The following is a 27394-nucleotide window of genomic DNA, read 5'->3' as shown; positions in this document are numbered from 1 at the left end:
GTACAGAAACACAATCACAACGAGGACATAAAGCACCCGAGTCGGTGCTGATTCAGTTTCCCGAGGCGCTTCAGTATGTAGATGGCATTCTCTCTTGCTCATTTAATCAATACTTAAATACATGCTTAACTCTCATGCTAAGTAAACTAAAAGAGCAAAATTTGAAATTTTGGGCCATATTAATTGGGTACCCTCCTCCCCCACCCCCAAGACAGAGTTTTTCTGTGTAGTCTTGGCTGTCCTGGAACTCACTCTGTAGACCAGGCTGGCCTCAGACTCAGAGATCCACCTGCCTCTGCCTCCTGAGTGCTGGGATTAAAGGTGTGCGGCACCACAGCTGGCTGGGTAAAGTCTTATCTGCCTATCACTATTGAGGATGTGACTCTGCTCTTTCAGTTGCTTTCTGGAGACTCTCCCTTAAATTCTACTAAAAAAAAAACAAACAAACAAACACCCGAAGCAGAGCCCGTTATTAAATAATGCAGCTGCTGAAGCTGTAGCTCATGGAATTAACCCCTTACTCCCTTGTCAATCACTTATACTTCCTTCCTTTCTCCTTATCACCTGCTGGAGCTATAGATCAACAAGGTAATGGTATTATAGAACTTTATGCATGTCATAATTCTCCATAACACTATGCAACTCCTTATATATGAGAAATTATAGACTTAGTAATAATGGGAAGGACATGTCTTAACTTATTGACAAATAGCCTATAGAAATTATTGTGCCATTGAATAAAATGCAGGTTGATTATTTGTTCCATGAATTGAAAAAAAAAAAAAAGAAATAAGAAGGGAGGACATGACTGCTCCTAGGTATGGTGGAGGAGAAGGTTTATTGTAGATATGAGGGAGAGCATAACCAGAGGAAGGGACATCTGGAGAGTCCAGAGTGAACATGACCCTGAAACAGGTCATGTGAGGACAGGGTAGAGGGGAGAACCAGGAGACCAAGAGGGTAAAAAGGTTAAAAAAAAAAAGGACCACATATCCCAAATGGCTGGATTATATAGGGAAGGGCAGCTGGGGGAAAGGCAGCCCAGCCCTTGGGCTGGAGAAGTTTAGGGTAGAGGGTGGGTATGCCAGCCATACTCTGTAATAGGTAGGGACTGAGAGCTGCTGGGAGGACCAGGTCTGCTTTGATAATGTTAAATAGGTACCTCAGCCATTTGTCCTGAGTTTGAGATCTACCTGAGGAACCTGCATGACTCCATTTTGAAGTCCTCGGCCATTAATTCTGCCACCCTGCTGCCAGATGTTGACCCTGAGGAGTCCATCCACGACTGCCTGGAGATGCTGAATGTCATCCAAGGCATGTCACCTGATTTGACAGATGTTCCTGTCACTACCGGAGGTGCAGATCTCTATACAGATGGCAGCAGCTTCATTCAAGAAAGATCCAGGTATGTGGGGCAGTGGTAGTGACTGTCCCAGAAGGAGCTCATTTGGGCACAAGCTTTGCCTAGGGGCACATCTGCCCAGGGGCACATCTTCCCAGGGAGCAGAAGCAATTCCTCTGACACAGGCTATGAGCTGGACTGAAGGAAAAAAGGTGAACATCTACACAGTCAGCCGATATGCTTTTGCCATGGCTCATGTTCACAGACAGATATATAAACAGAGGAGTTTACCCACCTCAGAGGGAAAGACTATTAAAAATAATTATGAAATTGTCCAGTTGCTAGAGGCCATCTGGCTACCAACTGAATTGGCCACTATTCATTGGCCAGGACACCCAAAAGACAAAAGCCCCCAAACTCAAGGTAACAACCATGCAGATCAAGTTTCCAAAGAGGTTGCTCTTGGGGAATCCAAACCCCAGACTGTTCTGGAACTGTCTGCTGTTCCTGAACCCCTACTCTGTCTTGATGATGTTCCTGAGTATGACCCAGCAGAGATCAAGCCATTCTGACTTGGGGGCTCAGGAGAGCCGCAGCGGATGGTGGATCTTGCCTGCTGGAGAATCTGCATGCCAAGGTTTGAGCCAAAACTGCCTAACCGCCTTACATCATGCCATGCACTTGTCAGAACTCATCTCCCTTCATGTCTGGCCACCTGGCCACAGAGAAAAACTTCAAAACATTCACACTGCTGCCTGACCTGTGCCCAGGTAAATGCAAAGAACATACTTCCCCCAGGCCAATGGAGTCAGGTACAGCACCTGGTGAATTTTGGGAAATGAACTTCATGGAAGTCAAGTCAGGATTGTATGGCTACAAATACCTGCTGGTTTTTGTCAATACCATCACAGGCTGGTTAAGTCTTTTCCACCCTGAATGGAAACAGCCCAAGTGGTAGCTAAGAAATTAATAATGGAAATTATTACCAGATTTGGCCTCCCCATATCTCTGGGGTCTGACAATGACTGAGCTTTCTTGGCCAAGTTATCTTAATTGCTCTCTAAGTCTTTTAACATAAATTGGAAACTTTGTTGTCTATATCATCCTCAGAGCTCAGGAAAAGTAGAGAGGATGAATAGAACTTTAAAGGAGATTCCAACTAAATACATTCTTGAAACTGGGGGTAGCTGGGTTGACCTCTTGCCTTATGCCTTCTCAGAGTCCAGTGTACCCCCTGAAAGGATTTACGGCGCTGGTTTGGTCAGCGGCGGAAGAGTCACGAGCCATGGTTACCAGAGTTAGAATGGGCTTTATTAGAGAGAAGAGGAGATAGGACAGGAGGAGCCAGGCCTGGTGGAGGGAGGGAAGCGGGGCAGAGCAGACAGCAGAGAGCAAATGGAAAAAGGGAGGGTGGGGGTCTGTGTTCGGCTTTTTAAGGTGGAGATGGCGTGATCACGTGGTGGTTCGCAGCCACCCGCAACACCCTGATGACGTAGGACATTACAACCAGAAGAGTGAGAGGAGAATATTAACACCCCCTACCAAGAAGAGTTCACCCCATGTGAAATAGTCTATGGGCGACCTCCTCCCATGATCCCTTGGTACATGCTGGATTGTTGCCAGATTGCCCCACTCCAATCTGTGAGTCCTTAAAAGGACTACTATTAACTTTGGATAAGAGTCTCCCTCAGGTTCAGGTGCTCAACCTGTTGGGTACTGCCAACCTGATCACCTATTCCTGCCTGGAGATGCTGTATTAGTCAGCCACTTCAAAACTGACCGGCTGGAACCTAGACGGAAAGGACCTTATATCGTGATTTTTCTGGACTCCTACTGCTGTTAAAGTCATTGGTATTTCTGCCTGGATTCATCCCTCACACCTCAAGAAGGCAACGGGGGAACCCATGAAAGAGGAGCCCAGCCTCCAAAGGTGGAAAGTGACTGAAAAAGCACTGTTAAAAAATCAAATTTTCTAAGGCTTAACTGTCTAACATAACTTTATGTTCTTGCTGTTGAAATTTGTATCATGATTGTCCTATGGATAACAGTTTTGTTGTTTTATTTTCAGCCTATACAAAATTCATCTTGACATGGGAGATAAGAGGCATCTCTATCACAGAAAACACCCCGATATTGTCTTGTCATGCAAAAGATTGCCTTTATCCACCAGAGTCCATGGTTTGGACAAAAGAAGGGGAACAAATAGTCTTTAGCTAGATGGATGGGGGATACTTGGGATGGACTAATCTAACCGACCAATCCCAACATAATAACATAGACTTCAGCATAATCACATATTCTTTAAAGGGTTCCGATAATTGAAATGACAGGTGTGCTAAAATAAGAAGGGGAAGGGAAGATGCATTAATCACTTCAGTTGAATTTAACATACCCAGAGTAACCCTGTATGTAACTAATAATGTGGAATATAATCTCTGGGTCCATTTAGCACTGAAAAGCCAGTGAGAAAGCTCCTTCTGTGTCAGAGGAGATCCTTCTATTCCTGAGCTCTTAAAAAGAAATTTATACGGAATAGGGGTTTCTTATAACAATTATACAAGGATAATGGGGGACAAGATGAAACATGCCCCTACTAATGTTTTAAAGGCTGTGGCCGATGTTCCCATTGATCATCCTTTATCCTCCACTGTCTATGTTTTGATTGCACAAATGTCCCTTTGTGGTGGTATTGTGTTCCCCAAAATATTGTGTACTCTAATAAATTTATCTGGGGTCAGAGAACAGACAGCCACTAGATACAAAGGCTAGAAAATGGTGGCACTCACACCTTTAATCCTAGCATTCCAGAGATAGAAATCCCTCTGGATCTCTGTGAGTTCAAGGCCACATTGGAAATAGCCAAGCATGGTGACTCACGCCTTTAATCCCAGAAAGCCAGCCTTTAATCCCAGGGAGTGGTGGTAGAAAGCAGAAAGATATATATGGCGTGAGGACCAGAAATTAAGATTTTGGCTGGTTAAGCATTCAGGCTTTTGAGCAGTAATTCAGCTGAGACCCATTCCGGATGAGGACTCAGAGGCCTCAGGTCTGAGGAGACAAGACCAGCTGAGGAACTGGTGAGGAACTGGTGAGGTGAGGTAGCTGTGGCTTGTTCTGTCCCTCTGACCTTCCAGTATTCACCCCAATAACTGGCCTCGGGTTTGATTTTATTAATAAGAACTTTTAAGATTCATGCAACATCTGGCGCCCAACGTTCCTGTTACGAATTCATGAAAAAGCTGTTTGCCTGTGGCCTTGTGAGCCCCAGCTCAGGCCCAAGCTACACTCAGGCGGTTGTGGTGGCGCACACCAGTAGGATTTGCTGAAGGAGACAGAGGCAGGAGGATCCTGAGTTTGAGGCTGGCCTAGGAGGCTTGGGAGAAGCTTCGGCCCAGACTGAGCCACAAACAGTGGTGGGGCCATGGAAGCAGTGGCTACTGTTCCACGTTGCCAGCTCCTTCTCATCGTGTTGGTGACTGCGGTGATGCTGCTACCTGGAACAAAGGGTTTACTGCTGCTGGTTCAGAGAAGAATTGCCAGGACCATCATGTTACAAGAAAGCATCGGCAAAGGTCAGTTTGGAAAAGTTTGGCAAGACAAATGGTGGGGAGAAATTGTTGTGAAGATTTTCTGTTCTAGGGAAGAATGTTCATGGTTCCGAGAGATAGACATTTATCAGACTGTGATTGCTCCAAACCACAGAGGAGGCAAAAAAAAAAAAAAATAAAATAAAATAAAAAAGTCTGCGGGGAAACCATGACCACGCCTAACAGTGACTTTGAAATCTTCAAAAATATGACAGGATCCTACAACGATGATTCCACGTGGACTATGATAAAGCCATTAAGCTGATTAACACCATGGAAAAATCGACTTTGGACTACAAACTGGTCAGAACAATTTTGAGAGGACTAGCTGAGATGATCCAGCCTGACAGACTACTTGAACAAGGACTTCAAACAAGCCCTGAACTTTCCTATTATGCAGAGACTGGACAAACGATACAGGACTTGATGATTAACCCCAAAATTTTCTTTTCAAGATTCCCTAAAGATATCTTCACCCCTAGAAAGCAAAAAGAAAAAGAGAATATAGATATGAGATAGATCATCGAATCTACTCTGAGAAAAAAAGATAAAGAAATAATAGGATAAATAGGTAGATCATTGAATCTACACTGAAGAAAAAGGGGAAGATATAAAAATGACAAAAGGAGGCCGGGCGTTGGTGGCGCACGCCTTTAATCCCAGCACTCGGGAGGCAGAGCCAGGCGGATCTCTGTGAGTTCGAGGCCAGCCTGGGCTACCAAGTGAGCTCCAGGAAAGGCGCAAAGCTACACAGAGAAACCCTGTCTCGAAAAACCAAAAAAAAAAAAAAATGACAAAAAGTAGACTACTGAATGTATTATGAAAAGAAAAAAGAGAATATGGATATGATAAGATAAAAAGGGAGATTATGGAATCTACTTTTAAAAAGGAACTACTTGTTTTAAATAAGATAAGTAATGAAAATTTTTTGGTCTGAGTTTATCAGATGTTACTGGACTGGACATTGTTAATATATATAATGGAGTTTTTATCTGAATCTGTCAAATGTTAATGGACTAGACATCATTAATGTAATTTTTGGCTGTATATATTGTATATACTTATTGGATAGTTTTTCTTGTATTAGTTATAAGCTTTCTTTAATTTTAGACAAAAAGAGAGGAAATGTGGTGGTATTGTGTTCCCCAAAATATTGTGTACTCTAATAAATTTATCTGGGGTCAGAGAACAGACAGCCACTAGATACAAAGGCTAGAAAATGGTGGCACTCACACCTTTAATCCTAGCATTCCAGAGATAGAAATCCCTCTGGATCTCTGTGAGTTCAAGGCCACATTGGAAATAGCCAAGCATGGTGACTCACGCCTTTAATCCCAGAAAGCCAGCCTTTAATCCCAGGGAGTGGTGGTAGAAAGCAGAAAGATATATATGGCGTGAGGACCAGAAATTAAGATTTTGGCTGGTTAAGCATTCAGGCTTTTGAGCAGTAATTCAGCTGAGACCCATTCCGGATGAGGACTCAGAGGCCTCAGGTCTGAGGAGACAAGACCAGCTGAGGAATTGGTGAGGAACTGGTGAGGTGAGGTAGCTGTGGCTTGTTCTGTCCCTCTGACCTTCCAGTATTCACCCCAATAACTGGCCTCGGGTTTGATTTTATTAATAAGAACTTTTAAGATTCATGCAACATCCCTTCTTATTCACTTTTTGTCACACCCTCCCCTTTGGTAAACAATTGCCCTTAGTTTGAGCTTTTTTTCCTGTGAAAATAATACTTATCCTGTACTCCCAGCAGGACATTAGGGTTTGTGTGGGATAGGATGTGTCACACCTATTCTACTCAGCAAATCTTTCCAATCTGTTAATCGAATTACAAGAGCTTTGCCTGAAGATTGTGGAGATTCCTCATATCTATCAGAGTCCATTGGCTTTCATTGGCTCTGAGTTCAGGGCTAGGGTGGGTTTTTTTCACTGGCTCTGGTTTCAGGGTCAGGGTGGGTTTCTTTGCCTGGTCCTTTTACCCTACAGGTAGTCAGGACACTTCTCCCTAGAGTTGCAAAACTCACATTTTGGTGCCAAAAGCTGGGACCAAACCCACAGAGTGGCAACACATTTACTTAAGAGTTTATGGAATAGTCTTAAGAGAATTTTGAGAGTCGAGTGCAGAGAAATCATAGAGATGAAAGATTTTTCAGAGTGGGAAGTAGAGAAGCCTTAGAGATAAGAGACATTTGAAAGTGGAGGGCAGAGCAGGTTTAGATAGAAGAGATTTTGGGATAATTTGTTTGTTCTGTGGCAGAAGTTGTTACCATATGAGAGTATTTGAAAATAAAACATGTCAATCTTTGGCCCTTGAGCTGTACTAAGGTCTTGTATAATATTTTAGGGAACAGCCTTAATATTATACATCCCAGGGGCTCAGGAGAGAGAACTACGAATGGCAAGGACTATTTTTGGGGAAATAGAATCTCAGCACACTGAGCTCTTTAGTCCATTCACTTTAATTCCTCTGGGATAAAATCCTATCTACACAGCTTCAGTTCTGTTCTCATGTCTAGCTCCTTTCTTGCCTGATTTCTCTCTATATTTATCTACTGCTCCCTCTAAGTTCTATCTTAATTCTCTTATCTTAATTCTGCCTTATCTAGGTCCTTTTCATCTTGTTCTTACCCAGCTAGTACTTCCTCATCTGACTCTTCCTCATCTTCCATCTCGTCCACATGTTCTCTCTGGTCAAAATCCTCCTTATCCCTCTCCATTCTCTGTCTCTCTGTTCCCCCCAAGTCTCTCAGGAGTCCAGTTATAAACCCAAGCAATAACAATCCCCTGGTTGAGCAAGGTCACCAGGCTTGAATTCTATGGGGTCATAAAGGCAGGTAAGAATTTTCCTCAGGCAGTGACCACCAGGCCTTCTTTTACAATCCAAAATGGCAGTGGTAAAAGAGGAGGTCACCTGAGTGCTAATGACCGGTTAGTAAATCAAAAAGGGGATCTATGTGCTCAGTCTACATTTCTAGGAGTGGTTAGGTAAGAAGTTAGGGGTCTATAAAGTTAGTAAGGTTGTAAGAAAGGAGGGTCTGAGCTGAATTGTGTAAAGCTATTACTTAAGGTCCACCTGACCTAGGCGGTGTCTTCTTGTGAAATTTACCTTAAATCAGGAGACTAGCATGTGGTGGTCTGGGCTGTTATTTCTGTTAGTCCTTGAATGTGGCTAATGGAGATATCTGATTCCAGTGCTGAAAGGGGAGAAGCGGATGGGCTGTGGGGAAGAAGCCTTTCCTGAGGCTGTTCTCCAAATACCACTCTTTGGACTCCAAATGTCCAGAGAGTGATCAGTCTGCACTGTTAGCACTTCTTAGGGAAAAACAATTGGGAAAGCTATGAAGGCACATACGATTTTCATAACAGAAGACAGCTGATATATAACAAGCCAAGTAACACCAAAAGCTCCTTGGAATTTGGCTTCCTCTGAAGGAATCCCTTCAGGCAGTGGCTTTGCCATAACCAGCTGAGTTCTTATAATATTTTCCTGCAGCCCGTAGCACGAAGGCCAAACTATTTGTAGTCTAAGGAGGAGAGACGGTCAAAAATGAATCTCTGCTGGAGGGAATTTCTATAAGTGGGAGTAGTGACCCAGAGCACTCAGGCTTAGAGAAACTAACCCTGAGGGAGGAGGGGCTTAGGAAGGTTTAAGGGAGAGGCAGGGCTGTTGCTGGAGGGCTTCTCTCCAGGTTCCACCAAGCCCCACAGTCCACAATCCACATATAAAATAATCACTCAGACACTTATAATACTTATAAACTTTATGGCCGTGGCAGGCTTCTTGCTAACTGTTTTTTTTTTTTTTATCTTAAATTAACCCATTTTTATAAATCTATACCTTGCCACGTGGCTGGTGGCTTACCAGCGTCTTTACATGCTGCTTGTCCTGGTGGTGGCTGCAGTGTCTCTCCCTTCTTCCTGTTTCCCCAATTCTCCTCTCTCTTTGTCCCGCCTATACTTCCTGCCTGGTCACTGGCCATCAGGGTTTTATTTATATAGAACAATATCCACAGCACTTCCCCTTTTCTTCTTTTTTTAAAAAGGAAGGTTTTAATTTTAACATAGTAAAATTACATATAACAAAACAATTATCAAGCAAGAATTACAGTTACAATATTAAAGAAGATGTCCTATCTATCTTATATTTGTGAGTTTAAGGTTTTATATCTAACTTATCTTTTATCATAACTGAGGAAATTACAACTATCTAGTTTTCAACCACATCAAAGACCTGAGAAGGAACATAATGGTACCCGAGAAATGGTAGATGGATGCAGGCAACTTTCGGGAATCTTGCAAGAGTAGACCAAGACAGCTGGCAGCCTGGACAGTCACCTAATGTTTCTCAGCATTGTTGGTGCATTCAAATTGGCTACAGGCCTAGAGTATCTGACAGACCATTTTCAGAAGCAGGAATTCTGAGAGACCATCTTACCCTGTCTTGGCAGAGTACAGTGGTCACTTTCCTTGTGTCCTGCTTGTCCAGAAAGGACAGCATTGCATTTATACTGTCAGCCATCAAGGCAAGGGCAGTTCTTTGCCCAGTAGGCCATTTTGTGCCAAAAAGACAAACTTCCAAATAGAAATGTCTTAGAAGCCCAACATTCTCTCGGGATCAATTGGTGCAGCCAGGAGCAATTGTGTCTCACGTCAACAGAATTTTAAGTTATTTAAATGCCATATTCTCTAGGTCTATGAAGTGTTTGAAGATTACCTATCTATCTGAAATATATCTATGTATACCTAGAAGACTTAACTAACACAGCTACAAATATGATTATCATAGATGACCAATTATTAATCTATTTTTAATTATCCATTACAATTTTAAATGAGTTACATAAACATAATACCTCAAACAAGAATAGAAATATATATATACAGTATAACAAAATTAACTTCAAGTTTGTATCAATAAACTAAAATTTATACCAATGTAAAACATTTTAAACATAAACTAAAATCTATACCAATGTAAAACATTTTAAACAAGTTGTTCTTTAAAAGTAGGTTCATTAATCTACCCTTTTATTTTATCATCTCTATATCCTCCTATATAACTATATCATATCCCCTTTTCTTTTTTAGAAAGAAATCACATTTATAATCAACCTGTTTTAAATAAAAATATTGGTTTTTCTCTGTCCCACACCAGAGGGCTCTTCTGATTTGGGACACAAGAATCTCTTAACCATTTTTTTTTAAAGCAATATGTCTGGGTTTAGAGGGGGAGTGAGCCAATTCCACCTCTAAAGCCAGCTTGGTATATTTGGGAATTTGGGCGTAGCATCTCTTACTACTTCCTGCTGGAGGGGGGCGCTGTATCTTATGGGGACACAAAGAAAATTTTAGGCCTATGGGGTAGTCCGTGAGGCTGTATTGTGTGAACCAGTTGCCTTGAAACTGCTCTGGATGTTGGATCATCTGGGCCATGGTGTCATCGGAGACCTTTCAGGGGGTCTTGGCTGGTGAAACCTGATGTATCTTAATCTGGAACAAATCCACAGCCTCTGGCTTTCTGTGCAAACAAAAGCAGAACCTCTTTTCCAAAGCAACATATTCTTAAATCCAAATTTTGAAGTCAAGGCACCTTTAAAATATACATTTTGGCATAACTCAACAGCTTTTGCAATCAAATGTTTTTCTTCAGTTATGAATATCAAAGAGAACATAATCCAGATTCTCTGTGTGGTAGCCATCTTTACATGGCTTATTTTTTATATTACCTATTGCTTTAAACTGCACCATTCTAAGACTGAAACGGTGCTGTGGCTGCTGGCTCCGCCCACTTCAGCTTCCCAACATGGCAATGGTACGTTTTCCCGCCAGCTCTGGGAGCCATCAACTCTCAGAAATAGTGGGTCTATGCTTCTATCAAAGCAGCGTGTAGCCCAGACACCTCTTTTTTTGTTTTGTACTAGCAAAGGCTAAATCCACAATGCAGATGCAGCTTAATGTGCCACTTGCAGAGGCCCAGCTTAATGTGCCATTTGTAGAGGCCTCACTCCTGCCATACTGCAGGTCGAGCGCACACACCAGGAACCCGCCATAGTAGCTCAAACATGCCGGCTGCCACTAACTTGAGAGAAACAACTAGGAACTGTTTTTAGCTCCGTTTTAGAATCTTTTTTCTTTTCTTTTTTTTTTTTTTTTTATTGATGTAACCAACCATTTTATTAAATAAGAAACACAGGAATAATGCAAAAAAGAAAGCCGAGAGGTCAGAGCTCAGAGCCAAAATCTCACCCTTCCGCCTGCGGTGTCCCAGCTTCCCGAATGAGCGCTCTATTTCCTGTCTGTTCGTCTATTTAAAGAGACAGAACAAGCCACAGCTATCTCACCTCACCAGTTCCTCAGCTGGTCCTGTTTCCTCAGACTGGAAGCTTCTGTGTCCTCATCCCAATAGCTCTCAGCTGAACTGTGTTGCTCCAAAGCCTGAAAGCTTAACCAGCCAAATGCTTCTAGTTTCTGGTCCTCACGCCTTATATATCTTTTTGCTTTCTACCACCACTCCCTGGGATTAAAGGCTGGCTTTCTGGGATTAAAGGCGTGTGCCACCACCACCACCACCACCACCACCACCACCACCACCACCACCACCACCACCACCACCACCACCACACTCTTGCAATGGCTCTAATAGCTCTGACCCCCGGGCAACTTTATTTATTAACATACAATCAAAATCACATTTCAGTATAATTAGATTACCACCACACTTTTTTTTTTCCCCGGGTTTTAGGTGGAAACTCTTGCCAACATGTTGGGCACCATTTGTAGCTGGAGGGCTTCTCTCCAGCTTCCACCAAGCCCCACAGTCCCACAATCCACATATAAAATAATCACTCAGACGCTTATAATACTTATAAACTGTATGGCCATGGCAGGCTTCTTGCTAACTGTTCTTTTATCTTAAATTAACCCATTTCTATAAATCTATACCTTGCCACATGGCTGGTGGCTTACCGGCGTCTTTACATGTTGCTTGTCCTGGCGGTGGCTGCAGTGTCTCTCCTCCTCCTTCCTGTTTCCCCAATTCTCCTCTCTCTTTGTCCCGCCTACACTTCCTGCCTGGTCACTGGCCATCAGTGTTTTATTTATATAGAGTGATATCCACAGCACAGGGCCGGCAGTTCCTTAGGGTGTGGGGCGGGGGGGGGGGGTATTTTATAAGGGAGCTGAGAGACAGAGAACGCAATTAGAGAAGCCCGGGATGGGTTTAGGAAGCTGTGGGATGACTGCTCCTGGAGGGAGGAGACGAACCTAGATGTCCATGGGGGTGTGGCAGGCCAGAGGCACGGCAAGCTGCAGGAGCCAGAAAAACAGAGTAAGTGCATTTAGTAGACAGATGTGTCCACATGGAGGGTGGAGCAGACCAGAGCCTAGAGGGACACGTACACCAAGTAGACAAATGGTTAGAAAGCGGCCAAAGGGAAATGGCAGCCGAAGAATCGGACTCTAGAATTTGGGATCAAATTTGTGGTGGCAGAAGCCAGCAGAAGCAAATGATCTGTACATCCCTTAGGAGAGGCAGATCAGCAGCTTGGTTCGGAGAGGTTGAGTTCCTTTGAGGGGAACTCATTTATGCCAGTTCCTGGGTTTTGGCATGAAATGAATGATGTAAGAAGAAACAAACAAACAAAAGAAATAGAAAAGAGAGGTTGTGACTGATCCTAGGTAGGGTGGAAGAGAAAGTTTATTGTAGATAGACGTGGGAGAGCCAGAGGCAGGGGCATCTGGGAGAGTCCAGAGTGAACATGACCCTGAGACAGGCCATGTGAGGAGAGGGTGGAGCGGAGAAGGAAGAGCCAGGAGACCAAGAGCCCAAGAGGTCAAAAGGGTAAAAAGGTAAAAAAAGGACCACATAGCCAAAATGGCTGGATCATAGGCTGGCTTATCAGGGAAGAGCATTTGAGAGAAGGGCAGCCCAGCACCAGGGCTAGAGAGTTCAGGGGAGAGGGAGAGGGAGAAGGAGAGGTATGCCAGCAAGAAGGACCCTGTAACAGGCAGGGACTGAGGGATGCTGGGAGAACCTTGTGGCTAAGGTCCACTCTGATATGTTAAATAGGCACCTCAGCCATTTGTCTCTGGTTTGAGACCTAACATTTCACACTGATAATAATTGGCAGGTTGCATTACTGTGTGTCTGAGGATCTATTGATAATTGCTTGCTATCCAAAATATCCCTTTTTAATAATTTTTGAAGATACCCCATGAGTATTGCCTAAAATTACATATGAAAATCCTATAGAATCACTTTGAATACGTTTACAGAGGGCTCTTCAAGAGGATAAGGAACATGCTTTATATACAAATTCCACGTGCTCCTCAAAAAAGGTTGTGCCTATCTCTGGTTGTACGGCTCAGCGATTGGAACTTGCTGTAACCAGTCAGCTTTTATAGACATTTCTCAGCCATTGAATATCCTAACTGACTCTGCTGTTTACTTAAGTTGGATGACAGTTTATTGGGTTAACTAAGGAAGAATTAGAACTGTCCAGTCATGACTGGTAGCTGTGTAACCCCAGTTTGCACATCCTTACCTGAAACAGGTATCCTTAAGGAAGACTGAGGCTCAGCCTTAACTGGCCTCATGTATAAGTTAGCACATGAAGGATAGAGATGCGCTGAGAATGGAAAACAACCTAACTTGAGAGAAAGGGAATGTTGCGGGAGGGCTGTGCAGGCAGAGAGGATGTAATGAAAGATGGAAACATTTGTAACGAGGTCCTCCAAGATGGAGCCCAGTGAACAGAACGTTGGAACGAATAGCACATGCCAGTAGCTTGGAGACAGAATGGAAGACAGACAGGGAAGGAAAAGGGGTTTAGTGCACCCCTTTAGCTGAGTTTCTTTGCTTTGAAAATAAAAGGAGAATAAAAAACCAAATCCAATCCTACTGAAACATGACAGCCATACTGGCACTTCTGTCTCTAGCAGGAGGAACGTGCCTAGGAGGAAAGCCAGAAGCAGCCCTGGCTATTGCTGGCAGGAGGCTGCTCCAAAGGGCTGGTACAGTGAGCTGTTACTGTACTGTAGAAGATGCTTTCCCTAAAGATGCCTGGTCAAATTATGCATCCATCCAATGGTGCACTTGCAGCACAACACAACAAGGAATTTTACCTTGTCTTTTACATAAAAAATGGAGACTTTCTCACTTCAGCTCCTTTAGGCACTAAGAACCCAAATCACATGGATTCCTTTCTATGTATGAATACTAAAACTTTAAAAAAAAATTCTATTTTTGTACAACACAAAAAAGTAATAATGATAATTAAACATGCTTGGGATGGATTGAAGGAGGAAAATAGGAGTAACTGGAATCAAGAAAGTTTTTTAGATAATATAATGGTCAAGGAATGAAAACATAAGCACATGTTTCTCAAATTCCCTCGAAGGCCAAAAGGGATTAAACCAAAGGTACAATTATTACAAGTTAGATTATTTTGAAGTTTTCACCTAAAATTATTTTTTTTGCAGCCTGAGAATCTGTGACATCAGACTGTCTTCAAAATGTAGTAAAAACTAAAGCCTTCTAGCATGTCCTTTCATGAAACTGTTAAGCTTTAACACTTTTCACACTTTTGTTTTGTTTATGGCATCAGCTGAATTTGTATTTTCTGTTGTTCAAATGTTAAATGTTCTTATAATAAAAAACCTGGTATCAGATACTGGGGTAAGCTGAAAGATCAGAGAAGCAGAGCAAGCCACAGCCACCACCTATTACCTCAGAAACTCCACGAATCCTCTGACTGAAATTCCCTGAGTCCTCACCCAAAAGGGTCTCAACTGAACTGCTTTAGTTCCTGTTTCCTCAGACTTATATACGTTTCTCCGCCCTGCCGTCACTTCCTGGGATTAAGTGTGTGTGTGTGTGCGGCGCTTCCCAGTACTGGGATTAAAGGCGTGTGCCACCACTGCCTGGCTGTTTCCAGTGTGGCCTTGAACTCACAGAGATCCAGATGGATCTCTGCCTCCCGAGTGATAGGATTAAGGGTGTGTGCCCCCACTGTCTGGCCTCTATGTCCTATCTAGTGGCTGACTCTGTACTCTGATCCTCAAGCAAGTTTTATTAGGGTACACAATATATCACCACATCTTTCTCCTACTTGAATGGAAAAACCCAATTCTGTTCTCCTTTAGGATTTTCTGTAATTATTTCTTGGGTACTTCTAAATATCCCGTTACCTGGTAGGAGAAGAGTCTTCTCAAGTCGGATTAAAATTGTTCTATGTTTTAAAAAAACCCCAAAGCTTAAATTAATAAGCTTTTAAGTTTAAATCTTTAAAAACTAATGACCATTGTTAACTAAGTAGGTTTTTTTTTTTTTTTTAGTTTTGTACATGTCCTTGGTCTGATAAATGATCAGATCTGGCAAGGGCAGAAGTTAGAGGAAGTTAGAGCCCATGCTGTACTGAAGACATTATTTTACACAATATTCTAAGATTGCAGTGCATAATTACTAGTGGAAGGTTCTCAAATTAGCTTGACATCTGGCACTACAGCTGCCAGTGTCTGCGGCCTTTTCCGCTGTCAGCTATGCAGAGACCTGGGCTCAAAAATACCCTCAAAACAGGAACAGGAAACAGGAACTAAAGCAGTTCAGTTGAGACCCTTTTGGGTGAGGACTCAGGGAATTTCAGCTCAAAAAATAAAGCACTCGGGAGGCAGAGCCAGGCGGATCTCTGTGAGTTCGAGGCCAGCCTGGACTACCAAGTGAGTCCCAGGAAAGGCACAAAGCTACACAAAGAAACCCTGTCTCGAAAAACAAAAAACAAACAAACAAACAACAACAACAACAACAAAAGCAAAAAATACCCTCTAGGCTTGCACAATGCCTCGACATAACTAGTTAGCTACAGAGGACAGCACCTGACTTGAGTGGGACCTTGGGAGCCCCAGAAAAATACCATTGTGTCCTATCTGTAACTTGACTTTGTGAAATAGCTCTCTATGCATGTTCTTTCTAGGACTCCCATTACAGCTAAAAAAACTGGTAAGGATCCTGCTTTTCCCAGGAAGGGCTTCAAAGAATTTTTCAATTTATGGAATATTAATCATGTTGCTAAAATCCCTTGCCATTCACAGAGTCAAGCTGTTGTGGAATGACACCATCAAATACTTAAATAACAAATTGAAAAGATGGGGGGGGGAGGGGGAGAAACCCTGTCTTGGAAAAAGGGGTGGGTGGGTGTCTTAGTTAAGGTTTCTATAAGAGTTGCTGTGGTCATGGTTTCTCTTCATAGCAATAAAACCCTAAGATACTAACTTTGAATTTTTAACACTTTTACACTTTAAAAGATAATGCTTTTTTTGTTCACTCTTAAAATTTTCCCTAAAGAAGACAGCTTAAAGCGTATGCTAAATGAAAAGGTCTAGAAAGTAATCAGTGGAAGGGGCTCCATCCTGAGTCACAGAGGTGGTCAGCCTTCGTATCAAGTGCTAAAGAGAAGATGTGAGAAAACCCACAGTAGACATCACTACAGAATCTAAAAGTGGTTTATGCAGCGTCTAGGATTCAGTAGAAACACGTAGTCACACGAAAGAGCACTACTCCATGGCTGGTAATCAAGAGGGTTATGGAGGGTCTGAAGAGATGTCCCAGTGGTTAGAGGTGCCTGCTGCTCTTGCAGAAGACCAGAGTTTGGTTCTTAGCATCCACATCAGGTGACTCACAACCTCCTGGAACTCCAGCTCCATGGGACCTGACTCCCCCTTCTGGCCTCCACAGGCATCTACACACATATGTCATATACTCACACATACACTCACACACACACATAAACAAAGTGTCAAAATGGAAGGCTGTGGCTTTCCATCTTTGCATGGATTCTGGAGGTTGCAGTAGGGTGGCCAGGCTTGCTTGACCTGATGGGCCATCTCACAGGCCCAAGAAGTTTGTTAGTCTGTTACTCAAAATACTTGACATAATCAGTGTAATAAGAATAGAGATTTTTGAGTCAGGTGTGGTGGCGTACACCTTTAATCCCAGCACTCAGGAAGCAGAGGCAGGCGGATCTCTGTGAGTTCCAGGTTAGCCATGGCTAGAGGAGACCTGTCTCCGAAAGGAAAAAGAAAGAAGGAAAGAATAGAGATTTATTTGGTTCTATCTGGAGGTTTTGGTTTAGTCTGCCCCATTGCTTTGGGGTCTGTCGCAAGGCAGAAGGCATGCTGGGAGCTCATGGCGGAGGAAGCTGCCCTCTTCACGACAGAAAGTGCAAATGAGAAGGAAGAGCACTCGGGGGTCTGTGGTGGTTAGAATGAAAATGTCCCCCCCCTAGGCTCACAGCGAGTGGCATAATGAGTAGGCGTGGCCTTGTTGAGGGAAGTGTCTCTGGGGGTGGGCTTTGAGGTTTCAGATGCTCAAGCCAGGCCCAGTGTCACTCTCTCTTCCTGCTGCCTGCCTGTCTCTCAGTTACCTCTCCAGCACCACATCTGCCTGCATGCCACCATACTCCTGCCATGATGACAATAGACTAAATCTCTGAACCTGTAAACAAGCCCAGTCTTCTTTTCTAAGAGTGTTCTGGTCACGGTGTCTCTTCATAGCCATAGAAGCCCTGACTAAGACAGGTCCCACTCTCCTCTTTAAGGCTCTATCCCATGACTCAGCTTCCTTTCATTGAACTCAGTGCCAAAGAAGGTCTCAATAGTGCCGCAGACTGGACCAGGCTTGCAACATCTTTGGGTGACACTGGTCTGAACCATAGAAAAGACAGAGGGAAATTCCAGACAATGGTGGCACATTCTGATATTAGAAAAATTAAACTACATGTTTCATATATGTTAAGGAAATATTAGAAAAACATACAAAATATATGAAAGAATAAAGGATTTCACCAGAGAATTGACAAAAAGTATGGAATGACTCATCTCTAACGGGCTTGAGGGCCAGCCGGCCCAAACAAGTAAAAAAGATACTTTCTGAGAGCCTACCTGGGTCTGCCTAAGGGCCTTAGCAACAGCAGCTGAGACATGATATAGAGATGACCTGGACCAATGAGAGGCAGCCATGTCACATCAGCAGATGCACAGTCATCAGACCTCCCCTGGGGTTGAGTGGAGGGTAAATGAGGCTTGCCTCTTCCTGAATAAACTGAGCTTGTTGTTTCAACATTCTCCCAGAGTCTGTGTCTTTGACTCTGCACCTACTTGACCCTATCCCCCAAAGGGAACAACAGCACAGGACCCTGTTACAAAGAAGAATTAAGATTTGGGCAACTGAGGCTGGAGCTAAGTGGGAGAGCCCGTTCCTAGCATGTGTGAAGCGGTAGGTCCAGCTCCCATGACCACAGTGTAAGAGCTAAGTAGTATATGAGATGGAAATTCTACTGAAGAAATGTATAATGTCTGAGAATTAGGACTCACGATGGGATCTGGAGTAGATTAGACAGAAATATTTCTGTATCTAGTTCAAATGTTCTTTCAGCGGCTTTACCATGTGCCTTATGGACTGAGCGACAATGTTAAGTTCACACAGTTCATCAGATGTAGTCCATGCACCACTCTGATGGGGAATGCCTCCAACATCTCCAGAGCAAAATAATCTTATAAAAACTGACATAGAAAGAAAGGGAAAATGTCAGCAGGTCCTTCAGGTGATTAAGAAATTAGCTTACTGTGGGGCATAGTGGCACACACCTTTAATCCCAGCACTCAGGAGGCAGAGGCAGGTAGATTTCTGTGAGTTCAAGGCCAGAGGGGTCTACAAAGTGAGTTTCAGAACAGCCAGGGCTACACAGAGAAACCCTGTCTTGAAAAACCAAAGACACACACTGAGTGTGGTAGTGCATGTCCTAACCCTAGCTGGGCCAGGAGCCTGACAAATTTCAAGGCATCCTGGGCTACATGGTGGGGGCACTGTCAAAAACGAGGAACCAGAGATGGCCCAGGGGGTAAGAGTGCTCGCTCTGCAAACACTAGATACTGAGTTTCATTCTCCAGCACCCACATAAAAAGCAGAGCCTGGCTGTACACACCTGTAACCCCAGCTTTGAAGAGCAGAGACAGGCAGTCCTGTAAACTCATTGGCCAGCCCGCTCAAACCATCAGTGAGAGATCCTGTCTCAGGACAATAGAGGAAGATCCCTGCTCTTCTGTCCTGTGCAATACCCTGCACACTCACATGCTGAAACACACACACACACACACACACACACACACACACACACACACACACACACAGAGAAATTATTTCCCATTAAGAAAATACATTTTTCTAGCCAGGCATAGTGGCTCCTGCCTTTAATGCCAGCACTGGGAGGCAGAGGCAGGCAGATCTCTAGGAGTTCAAGGACAGCCTGGTCTACACAGCAAGTTCCAGGACAGCCAGAGATGATACAGAGTGGGACTCTGTCTCAAACAACAAACAACAACAACAACAACAACAACAACAACAACAACAACAACAACAGCAATTCTTCCAAATATTAAAAGAGCAATCTTCTATAACAATCTAGGGATCCAGGGAATGGAGAGGAGATTCTCAGCTGAGTGACTTGAAGCTGCCCTTTGTCTCCAGCCCAGAGCTCCTCCCTTCAAACAGGCCAGATCCTGCACACCCTCCCCAACACCATCCTGAGTTCAGTGCCACAGCTGCCAAGGCTCCTTTCACCTTATTGGCAGGTCATTCATTCCCTTCCCACTCCAGCTGCTAGTTTCATCACAATCCCCTCCCACTCTTACCCATCCCCACCCTGGCCCCCCCAGGGATTAAGCCTTTTCTCTGCGCTCAGTCACTCCGACACCAACCACTCTGAGAGTGTCTGCAGGGAAGCGGACACTAAAATCCCTCTCCCATCTCTGGTCACTGTGCCAGAGACTCCCCACACCCTTCCCCAGCTGCAGACACCCCACTTCCTCCCTAGAAGGCCACCCACGCAGCTGTAGGACGAAGAGAGCAGACAGTTCCTGCCTGCAGAGGCTTCCTGATTTCAGTGTAGTAAGTAGTCAGTGCACCCCTGTACTCACGTACCCTCCAGCTGACAATGAAGCCTCCCCAACCTGTGAACACACCACTCAGACCACCCACCCGCATCAGTTATTCTTCAGTTAGTAAAGCCTCCCTCCCCGTCCCACCCCTTTCCTCTACTCTTTCCTAGTTCCAAGCGCTCAGACTCAATCCGTACCCCTCCCCACAGGGAAGATCCCCACCCTGCCCAAAGCTCACCCTGGGGGCAGCATAGTCTTGAATTCATCAGTAACAGCAGGAAGACTGTGAGTCTGCATTCTCTGGGCTTTACAGAACTGGCTTTCATTTTTTCCCCTCTATGGCTTTGTGATAAACAAAGCCAGCAACGTCAGCTCCGCCCTTTAAGCTCCACCTTCTTGGCTCTACTTACTAGACTTCAACAAAGCCCGCCAATAAAAAGTTCCCAAACATTCCCCCTATTTTATAAGGTGAGATGAGTTAATTCATGTTTGCATATCTAGTGTCTGCATATCTAAGAGACCCCAATATCTCTTCCACCAACAAATGCCTCCTAATATTGTCAAGTGAATCATCAACATAAGTAGCTTGAGCATAATGCTGAAAGCACATTGAAGGATGTTAAAAGGGTTAGATCCTTGTACCTCCTGTAATAAATCTTTAACCAGGGCTGAAGGGAAATTGAATGCGAGGTGACACAGCCCAGATCAGTAACTAATTGCCCGAGTGTTAATAAAGCTAAACTAACATTCTTGTGACACCATATTCTCCATAAGTGATTTAATTCTATCCCATTTCCATTCTGATTCATTATAGCTCCAAGGAGTAACACAGACATGTGTAGAGCCAGCAGGGCACTGTAGAGTTAATGGATATTGTGTTGCTTGTACTATATCTCCTAGGTGCAATACCACAGCTTTTAAAGTGTGTAACGAAGCTCTTATGTTTGTGTCTATATATATATATATATTTTGTTTTTTTTCGAGACAGGGTTTCTCTGTGTAGCTTTGCACCTTTCCTGGAACTCACTCTGTAGTCCAGGATGGCCTTGAACTCTCAGAGATCTGCCTGCCTCTGCCTCCCGAGTGTTGGGATTAAAGGCGTGTGCCACTGCCACCCGGCATTTGTGTCTATACATTCTTGTGTTGCCGAAGCCACATTAGTATTATAAACTGATTAAAATGGGCAGTGTGCATTTATTTGTTGGGTCAGGGACTCCCAGGCAGTGACATATATGGAGGGCAGTGTTATGAAATAACATATGAAAGGATGATCATGTCATAACTGTTCATCTTCTCCAAAAGTCCCATAGGTTCTCACACTGTCTAGGGCTGTGTCTAACAGCCAAAGGTTTGGCCGAACATTCCCCTCTGGGGACACTATAACACAGCGGTTCTCAGCGTGTGGGTCACAAACCCTTTGGGGGTCAAATGACCCTTTCCCAGGGTCACCTAAGACCACTGGGAATATCAGATATTTACATTACAATTTATAACAGGAGCAAACTTCCAGTTATGAAGTAGCAATGAAAATGGTTTTGTGGTTGGGGTCACCACAACATGAGGACCTGCATAAAAGCGTCCGGAAGGTTGAGGACCACTGCTATAACAGGAGCAGGCCTATGAAGGTTTCCTAGGAGGTCATCTTCATCCAGACCAGGTGGGCACCTCCAGGAGAAGTTGATCAGCACCCCAGGTGTCCATTCGGAGGCACAGAGTTCTTTATAGCTGTGGAGCACACTATTCAAGGGGGGGAATTCCATTCTGAAACCCCAGCAGCAGATTCTCACTGTACACTGGGAAATGTCCAGCCAGTGGGGTAACCTGTGGGCAATTGGAGGCTGGAAAACTCAAGTGATGAATAAATTGATAATATTTGAAAATCTGTACAGTGAATCCCTCCCAGACTCCAAAGCCATAGTCCTCATGGGTCACTCAGATCAGAGGTACATATTGGTACTGAGTCACCAGTGACAGGCGTGGTGGATGATATCCCAGTATAGTTAGAGAGGGTAGTGCAGGTACTACAAAAGAAACATCTTGAGCATCAGTTGCCTCAGTCTGATGCATAACTATTACGTAATGTTTAAAAAGCCAGATATATTTAAAATAATTTTGGTATACATAATTTTTTTGGTAATGGTTAATTTTAAACCTTAGAAACTTTAATATCATATATATTATGTCTTTTCATAATTTTTATGTACTTTAAGTAACTTACTCAGACTTTTATAACTTATACAAAAACTTATGAAGGTTTCTAAGTTATTCCTTTTGTAAACATGTCTACTTCAATCTTATATATAAATTCTTATTTATAATTTGTATCTTTTATGTATAATTTTTATTTATTAATTTTTTTAATCTCATATCCATATTTTATTATTTAATACCATATCTTTTTATAGCCGTATAGGTAGATCTCCCCTTTTTCATTTTAAGGTAGAGACAGCAGTTATTAACTTAGAAAACAGGACAGAAGCCCTGTATTGGACCTTTAAAAACACCCATTTGGTTACTAGCTTGTATTTAAAGAGATAGTAGAGGTAAAAATGTCTTTAAAAACCTTCAAATGTTTGTATTTTTATAAACATTTATATTTATGACATATTTAAAGGCACAGACATCAGTTATTCTTACCCAAAGCAACTGTATCGAAACTAAAACAAAATGTTAAAATGACAACATAAACATACTCTAGCTCAGGGAAGCTGAGCCCGTGGATAGTTAAGGGAGACTAGAGGATGGGAGGAAAAAGATCTAGCTTTCCAAGTCTCTCTAAGGAATGTTACCAGCCGGATTTTAACTTTAACCCTGTGTATATACTATCTTGGGCTCTTTTGGTCTCCTTTTTCCTATCACAGAGCCAGAGGGTCTGCCTGTCTGGCTCAGGAAAGCGGTTAAGAGCCGACCAAAAAACAAAAAACAAAACAAACAAACAAAAAAAAAGCATGCTTGTATCTGAAACGGGAGAGTCAAAAACTCCACACTCCGGAGTTAGCATCTCAGCCCGGAACCCAAGACAGAGCGATCCTAAAACAGTAGCCGCTCTGTTTTCACACAGACGGCTCATTAGCGCAATTAGTATCTAAGTTGAGCTGGTAAAACCTGATGTGCAGAAATTAATAAGTTACCCAAGTTAGGTGGGAGAGTTAGGGGAGCGCGGGGCCGCTGCGCCCTGAGCCTGGAGTTGGCGCAGCTCCAGCCGCCATGTTTTCACTGCGCCCCTCTTTGTCCTCGCTGTCCAATCCCCTGCTGTCGTAGAGGAAAATCTAGGAAAAAACAAGAGTTCCCCCTGCCCCCAACAAATACTTACGCTGGGGCTGAGTTCCCTCCGGCAAAGGAAGTGCAGAAAGCTTTAACAGGGGGCTTCATAATCTTGTGTGTGATGAAAGAGGAGGGACGCGTGGCTTAGCTACAAGAGTAGGAGCCGTTTTCGGGCATCTTAAAACTGTGATCATCATCATCATCATCAAAAAAAAAAAAAAAAAAAAAAAAAAAAGCGCCGGGGTGGGGGGGCTTCCTCCTCGATCCTTCGGGTCGCGACCATCGGAAAACACTTATTTCCGATGGTCTTAGGAACCCCGAACCATAGATTTATTTTCGTTGCTACTTCATAACTGTAATTTTGCTACTGAAAGGGGTCTCAGAGTCTGAGGCAACTTGAAGCGAAGTAATTCAAGAATTAACACCGCTTCTTCTTTCTCAGGACTTTTATCTATTAAAGAAAATTAAACAACAACAACAAAACCCATTTCATCCCGGTGTCTGTTTTGGAGTAGACCTACCAAATTTACAGGGGTGTTGATTTACAGGTAATCATTTTCATGCTGTGGGTCTGAGCGGTCTCCTCTTAGATTCCACAGTGCAAACCCATCAATATAAAACTTTTTTAAAGAAAGATTTATTTATTTATTCTTTTTTAAATTTAAGATTATTGTATTTCCTTACAAGAGGAACATTTCAATAAACTTTTTATGTATCAATCAACCCTTTTTCAGTTTGGGCACACATCAAAACTAACATCATGGAAGTTTTATTTAGATGCAGATTTTGAACTAGCAATACAGATGCCATGCTACTACACAAAAATCCACAGGAACTTTTTCCATTAAAACATTTTTTTTTTCTGAGTCGTTCACAAACATTTCCTACATGATTCAACACACAACAGAGAAATGGTACATCTTTTTTCTTTCATTGTGCATACAATAGAAACACAACTATATACATATTTTTAAATCTATTTCAACTATAACAAGACACTAACAGGCTGACAGTTTAGGTTTATAGGTGAGAATTTATCTAACAAAAATAACCAGGATTTACTCAGCATCAGCCACGTCCATAACCCAGTGTTATTCTGATCAATAAAGCTCATTGTCCATCAGGCTTCTGGCAAATACTTAAATATATATATATTTGGCATAATGGTTAACTCTTAAGTATTGCTCCCCACCTTAGTTCTGCACAGCTAACATGGGAAACTGTTGAAAAGCAGAGGCAAACATTTGCAAAAACAAACAAAATCCCAGCCTTATAACAAGCATGGATATGAGATGGGAATTTATCTCAAGCCATGTCTTCCCAACCATTAAGAAACCACCCAGACTGAATCGGCCAGTGTATTTTGCCTGGACCCAAGAAGGGCACTTACATCCAACAGAGGAGTTGAAAAATCAAACTTAGTGTTTAGTTTAGGGGTGTGCTAGAAAATGCAACCATTGTTTGAAAGTTGTCTTAGAAAAAAAGACCACCCAAAACAGATTCACTGAATTTATTTTAAAAATGGTAAAACATTTCTTACAAAAGAACCATTACATTCTGCACAGCGCTCTGAACATGCCGGGGGCATGTGGACTATTACTTTCCTCCCTGTCCCCCGGTTCCCCATGTTACGGCGATCATAAAGAAAGGTGTTCACAATAATTACATGGGGGGAATTATTTTTTAAACCACCAACAATGAACAAAAAATAAAATTCACTCATTCTGCTGCTGTTTCAAAATTTCAGTGTTAGTTTTTGCACGTCCTCCCTCTAACCCTGTTTGTAACATTACATCTGGTGAACAGCCAAGATTTCACTACACCTCAAATGCAGAATGTCTGTGCAGCAGGGGAAGGTTAGCTTTTTAAACAGACGCAGATTAGAAAACAAACAAACAAACAAGCAAGCAAGCAAGCAAACAAACAACCAACGCAGGACTCCTTCAGGTTCTCACTAGTCTTAGAAAAGCTTTCCAGAATACTGCTTCCCACTGTTCTGCAGCAAACACTGTTCTGTATCTGGCCCTGTGTTCCTGTAATGGTAATGATCCGATCTTCAGATCTTTCTAAAGCCTCATCAATTTTGAGCGATGCTTCTGACTCATGACAATTTGTTCAATCCACTGACCACCTTTGCCAATAACAGACCCAGCCAAATCTTTGGGACTAGTTACACGTGTAGTCCCAAATAGGTCCGCTGAGGTCACCATATGAGCCACGACCCCCTGCTTAGGAATAATTACATCCAGACTTGCCCTGTGGTTCATAAGCCATTTGCTGTTCTGATGGGTTTTATATGTCACTTGCAAGTTTCATCAGCGCTGAACCCAACTGTGCCATCAGAGTGGTCTCCAGTAAGCCATTAGCTCTCCCCCTCTGGGTGGCGGTGGTGGAGGAAGAGGAAGATTCCGAGCTCTGCTGCCACCCAGGCCACCTGGACCAGAAGGAGGTGGAGGGGAGGAAGGTCATGCTAAAGATAAATCAGGTATCCAGGCTTAGAGACAGCTTTCAGATAAGGTCAGTCCTCCAGGCCCAGGGACATTCTCCAAACAAGGGCAGGTAGAGAGCAGGAAGTCTTGCTGCAGGGGAGGGAGCACCCATGTCTCTAAGCTTTGGAAAAAGCTTTCAGGCCAGTATAGACTGTGACCTCCGACCGGCAAGGCCTTCTAACACATTCCGCCAAATCAGATTCAGGCGGGAGCTGGATGGTTGCAGTGGGTGATGGTAAACACAGGCCTTCTTCCAAGGTAGAGATGGTTTTCTCCAGTAGTTTTCCTATCAGCACTGATGATACTCAGTTTGTGCTCGGGGCCACTCCTGCTAGACTGAAACACCGGCATTGGAGTCTGTTCAGTGAGCCTCCATGTTCTCGCTTCCTTTTCCGGTCTCTGCCCCAGCATTCTTGCTTGGAAGGAACATGTGCAATTTGACCATCTCATCTGTATTTCTATATCTCTCAAAGGCTTGTTCCTCTTCCGTATTTTCCACAGGGCGTTTACCAATTTCCCTATTGGCCTCAGTGTTGGGGCTGTTTCAGTCTCCATTTTCTTGAATTAAGTGAATACACCAATAGTCGGCAGTGGAGTAGGAGATGAGCCCAATGATGACATCTCTGCGGCAGAGAAGCCAGATTTATTTATTTTGTGTGCGTTGGTGTTTGGCCTGCTTGTCTGTCTCTGTAAGGGTGTCAGAGTTACTGGCACTGGAGGTACAGACAGCTGTGAGCAGCGATGTGGGTGCTGGGTCTCAAACTCAGGTCCTCTCTGGAAGAGCAACCAGTGCTCTTAACCTCTGAACCATCATCTCTCCAGGCCCTGTCCTTAAACTTTCATCTACATGTTCCCATGTCTTTAAATTTACAGGCCCTTCTCTAGGGAACCAAGGGCAGATTTTTAGAACGAAAGTGAGAGCTTCTCTAAGCGCTCTAGCAAAACATTACAAGAGCTAGATGCAGAAACAAACGGAGCATCCAAAGCAGTGGTTCTCAATCTGAGGGTCGTGACCCCCTTGGGGTTGTTGAATGACCCTTTCATAAGGGTTGGATATCAGATATTTATATTATGATTAATATTTATTATTATAACAGTAGCAAAATTACAGTTATAAAGTAGCAACAAAAATAATTTTATGGTTGGAGGGGTCACCCCAACATGAGGAACTGTATCAAAAGGAAGGTTGAGAACCACCGCTCTAAAGGAAAAAAGAAAGAGTACTCTTTAGGATGCAGTTGTGCTGTGTTTTACTTCTGGCTATTCTACCTCTTCCTTTCTTTTCTTTTTTGCCTTTTATTCTACCTATTTACTTGTTGTTTTCAGGCAGTCCTCTGGTCTGTCTCTTTTCACGCTGTATTTATCATGGCTGTACTCACTCTTGGTGATTTCTCCCATACTTGTGCCCCATATCTGTAACAAGCTTTCTCAAATGTAGTTGGACTTTCTTTTGTGGGACTGCCAGCTCCTCAGTAAGGACATGGAAACTTAATATTAATTATGAAAGCTTAGCCTTAGCTTAGACTTTTTTCCAACTAGCTCTTATAACTTAAATTAACCTGTCTCTATTAATCAACATTCTGCTACATGGCTCGTTTACCGCTGTTCCGTACTGTATGTCCGACTTTTTCAGAGTCTCTGGTTAAATCAGCCTCTCTTCTTCCCACAGTTCTCTCTGTCCTCAGAAATCCTATCTAGTCTCTTCTGCTTAGCTATTGACCATTCAGCTCTTTATCAAACCAATCACAGTGACATATCTTCACACAGTATAAACAAATATT

At 43.2% G+C, this 27394-nt stretch overlaps 1 protein-coding gene and 1 pseudogene across 3 annotated transcripts in view; both read right to left on the bottom strand.

Moving 5' to 3' along the window:
• LOC102911987 (MHC class I-like protein MILL2) overlaps positions 1-20253 on the bottom strand; it is a 41427-nt gene extending 21174 nt beyond the window's left edge. For all 3 annotated transcript variants that reach the window (XR_013051379.1, XR_013051380.1, XM_076572321.1), the window contains exon 1: positions 20099-20253. Coding sequence is in view for 1 of the 3 variants with exons in the window: in XM_076572321.1 (XP_076428436.1) it covers positions 20099-20186 (88 nt within the window). In the remaining 2 variants the exon portion in view is untranslated. The remainder of the gene's footprint in view (positions 1-20098) is intronic.
• Positions 20254-25084: 4831 nt separating this feature from the next.
• On the bottom strand, positions 25085-25577 carry LOC121827934 (heterogeneous nuclear ribonucleoprotein K pseudogene; annotated as a pseudogene).
• Between the last annotated feature and the right edge of the window lie 1817 nt (positions 25578-27394).

Source organism: Peromyscus maniculatus, chromosome 1 (assembly GCF_049852395.1).
Source record: "Peromyscus maniculatus bairdii isolate BWxNUB_F1_BW_parent chromosome 1, HU_Pman_BW_mat_3.1, whole genome shotgun sequence".
NCBI classification, from domain to species: domain Eukaryota; kingdom Metazoa; phylum Chordata; class Mammalia; order Rodentia; family Cricetidae; genus Peromyscus; species Peromyscus maniculatus.
This window is presented reverse-complemented; position numbering and strand designations above follow the sequence as displayed.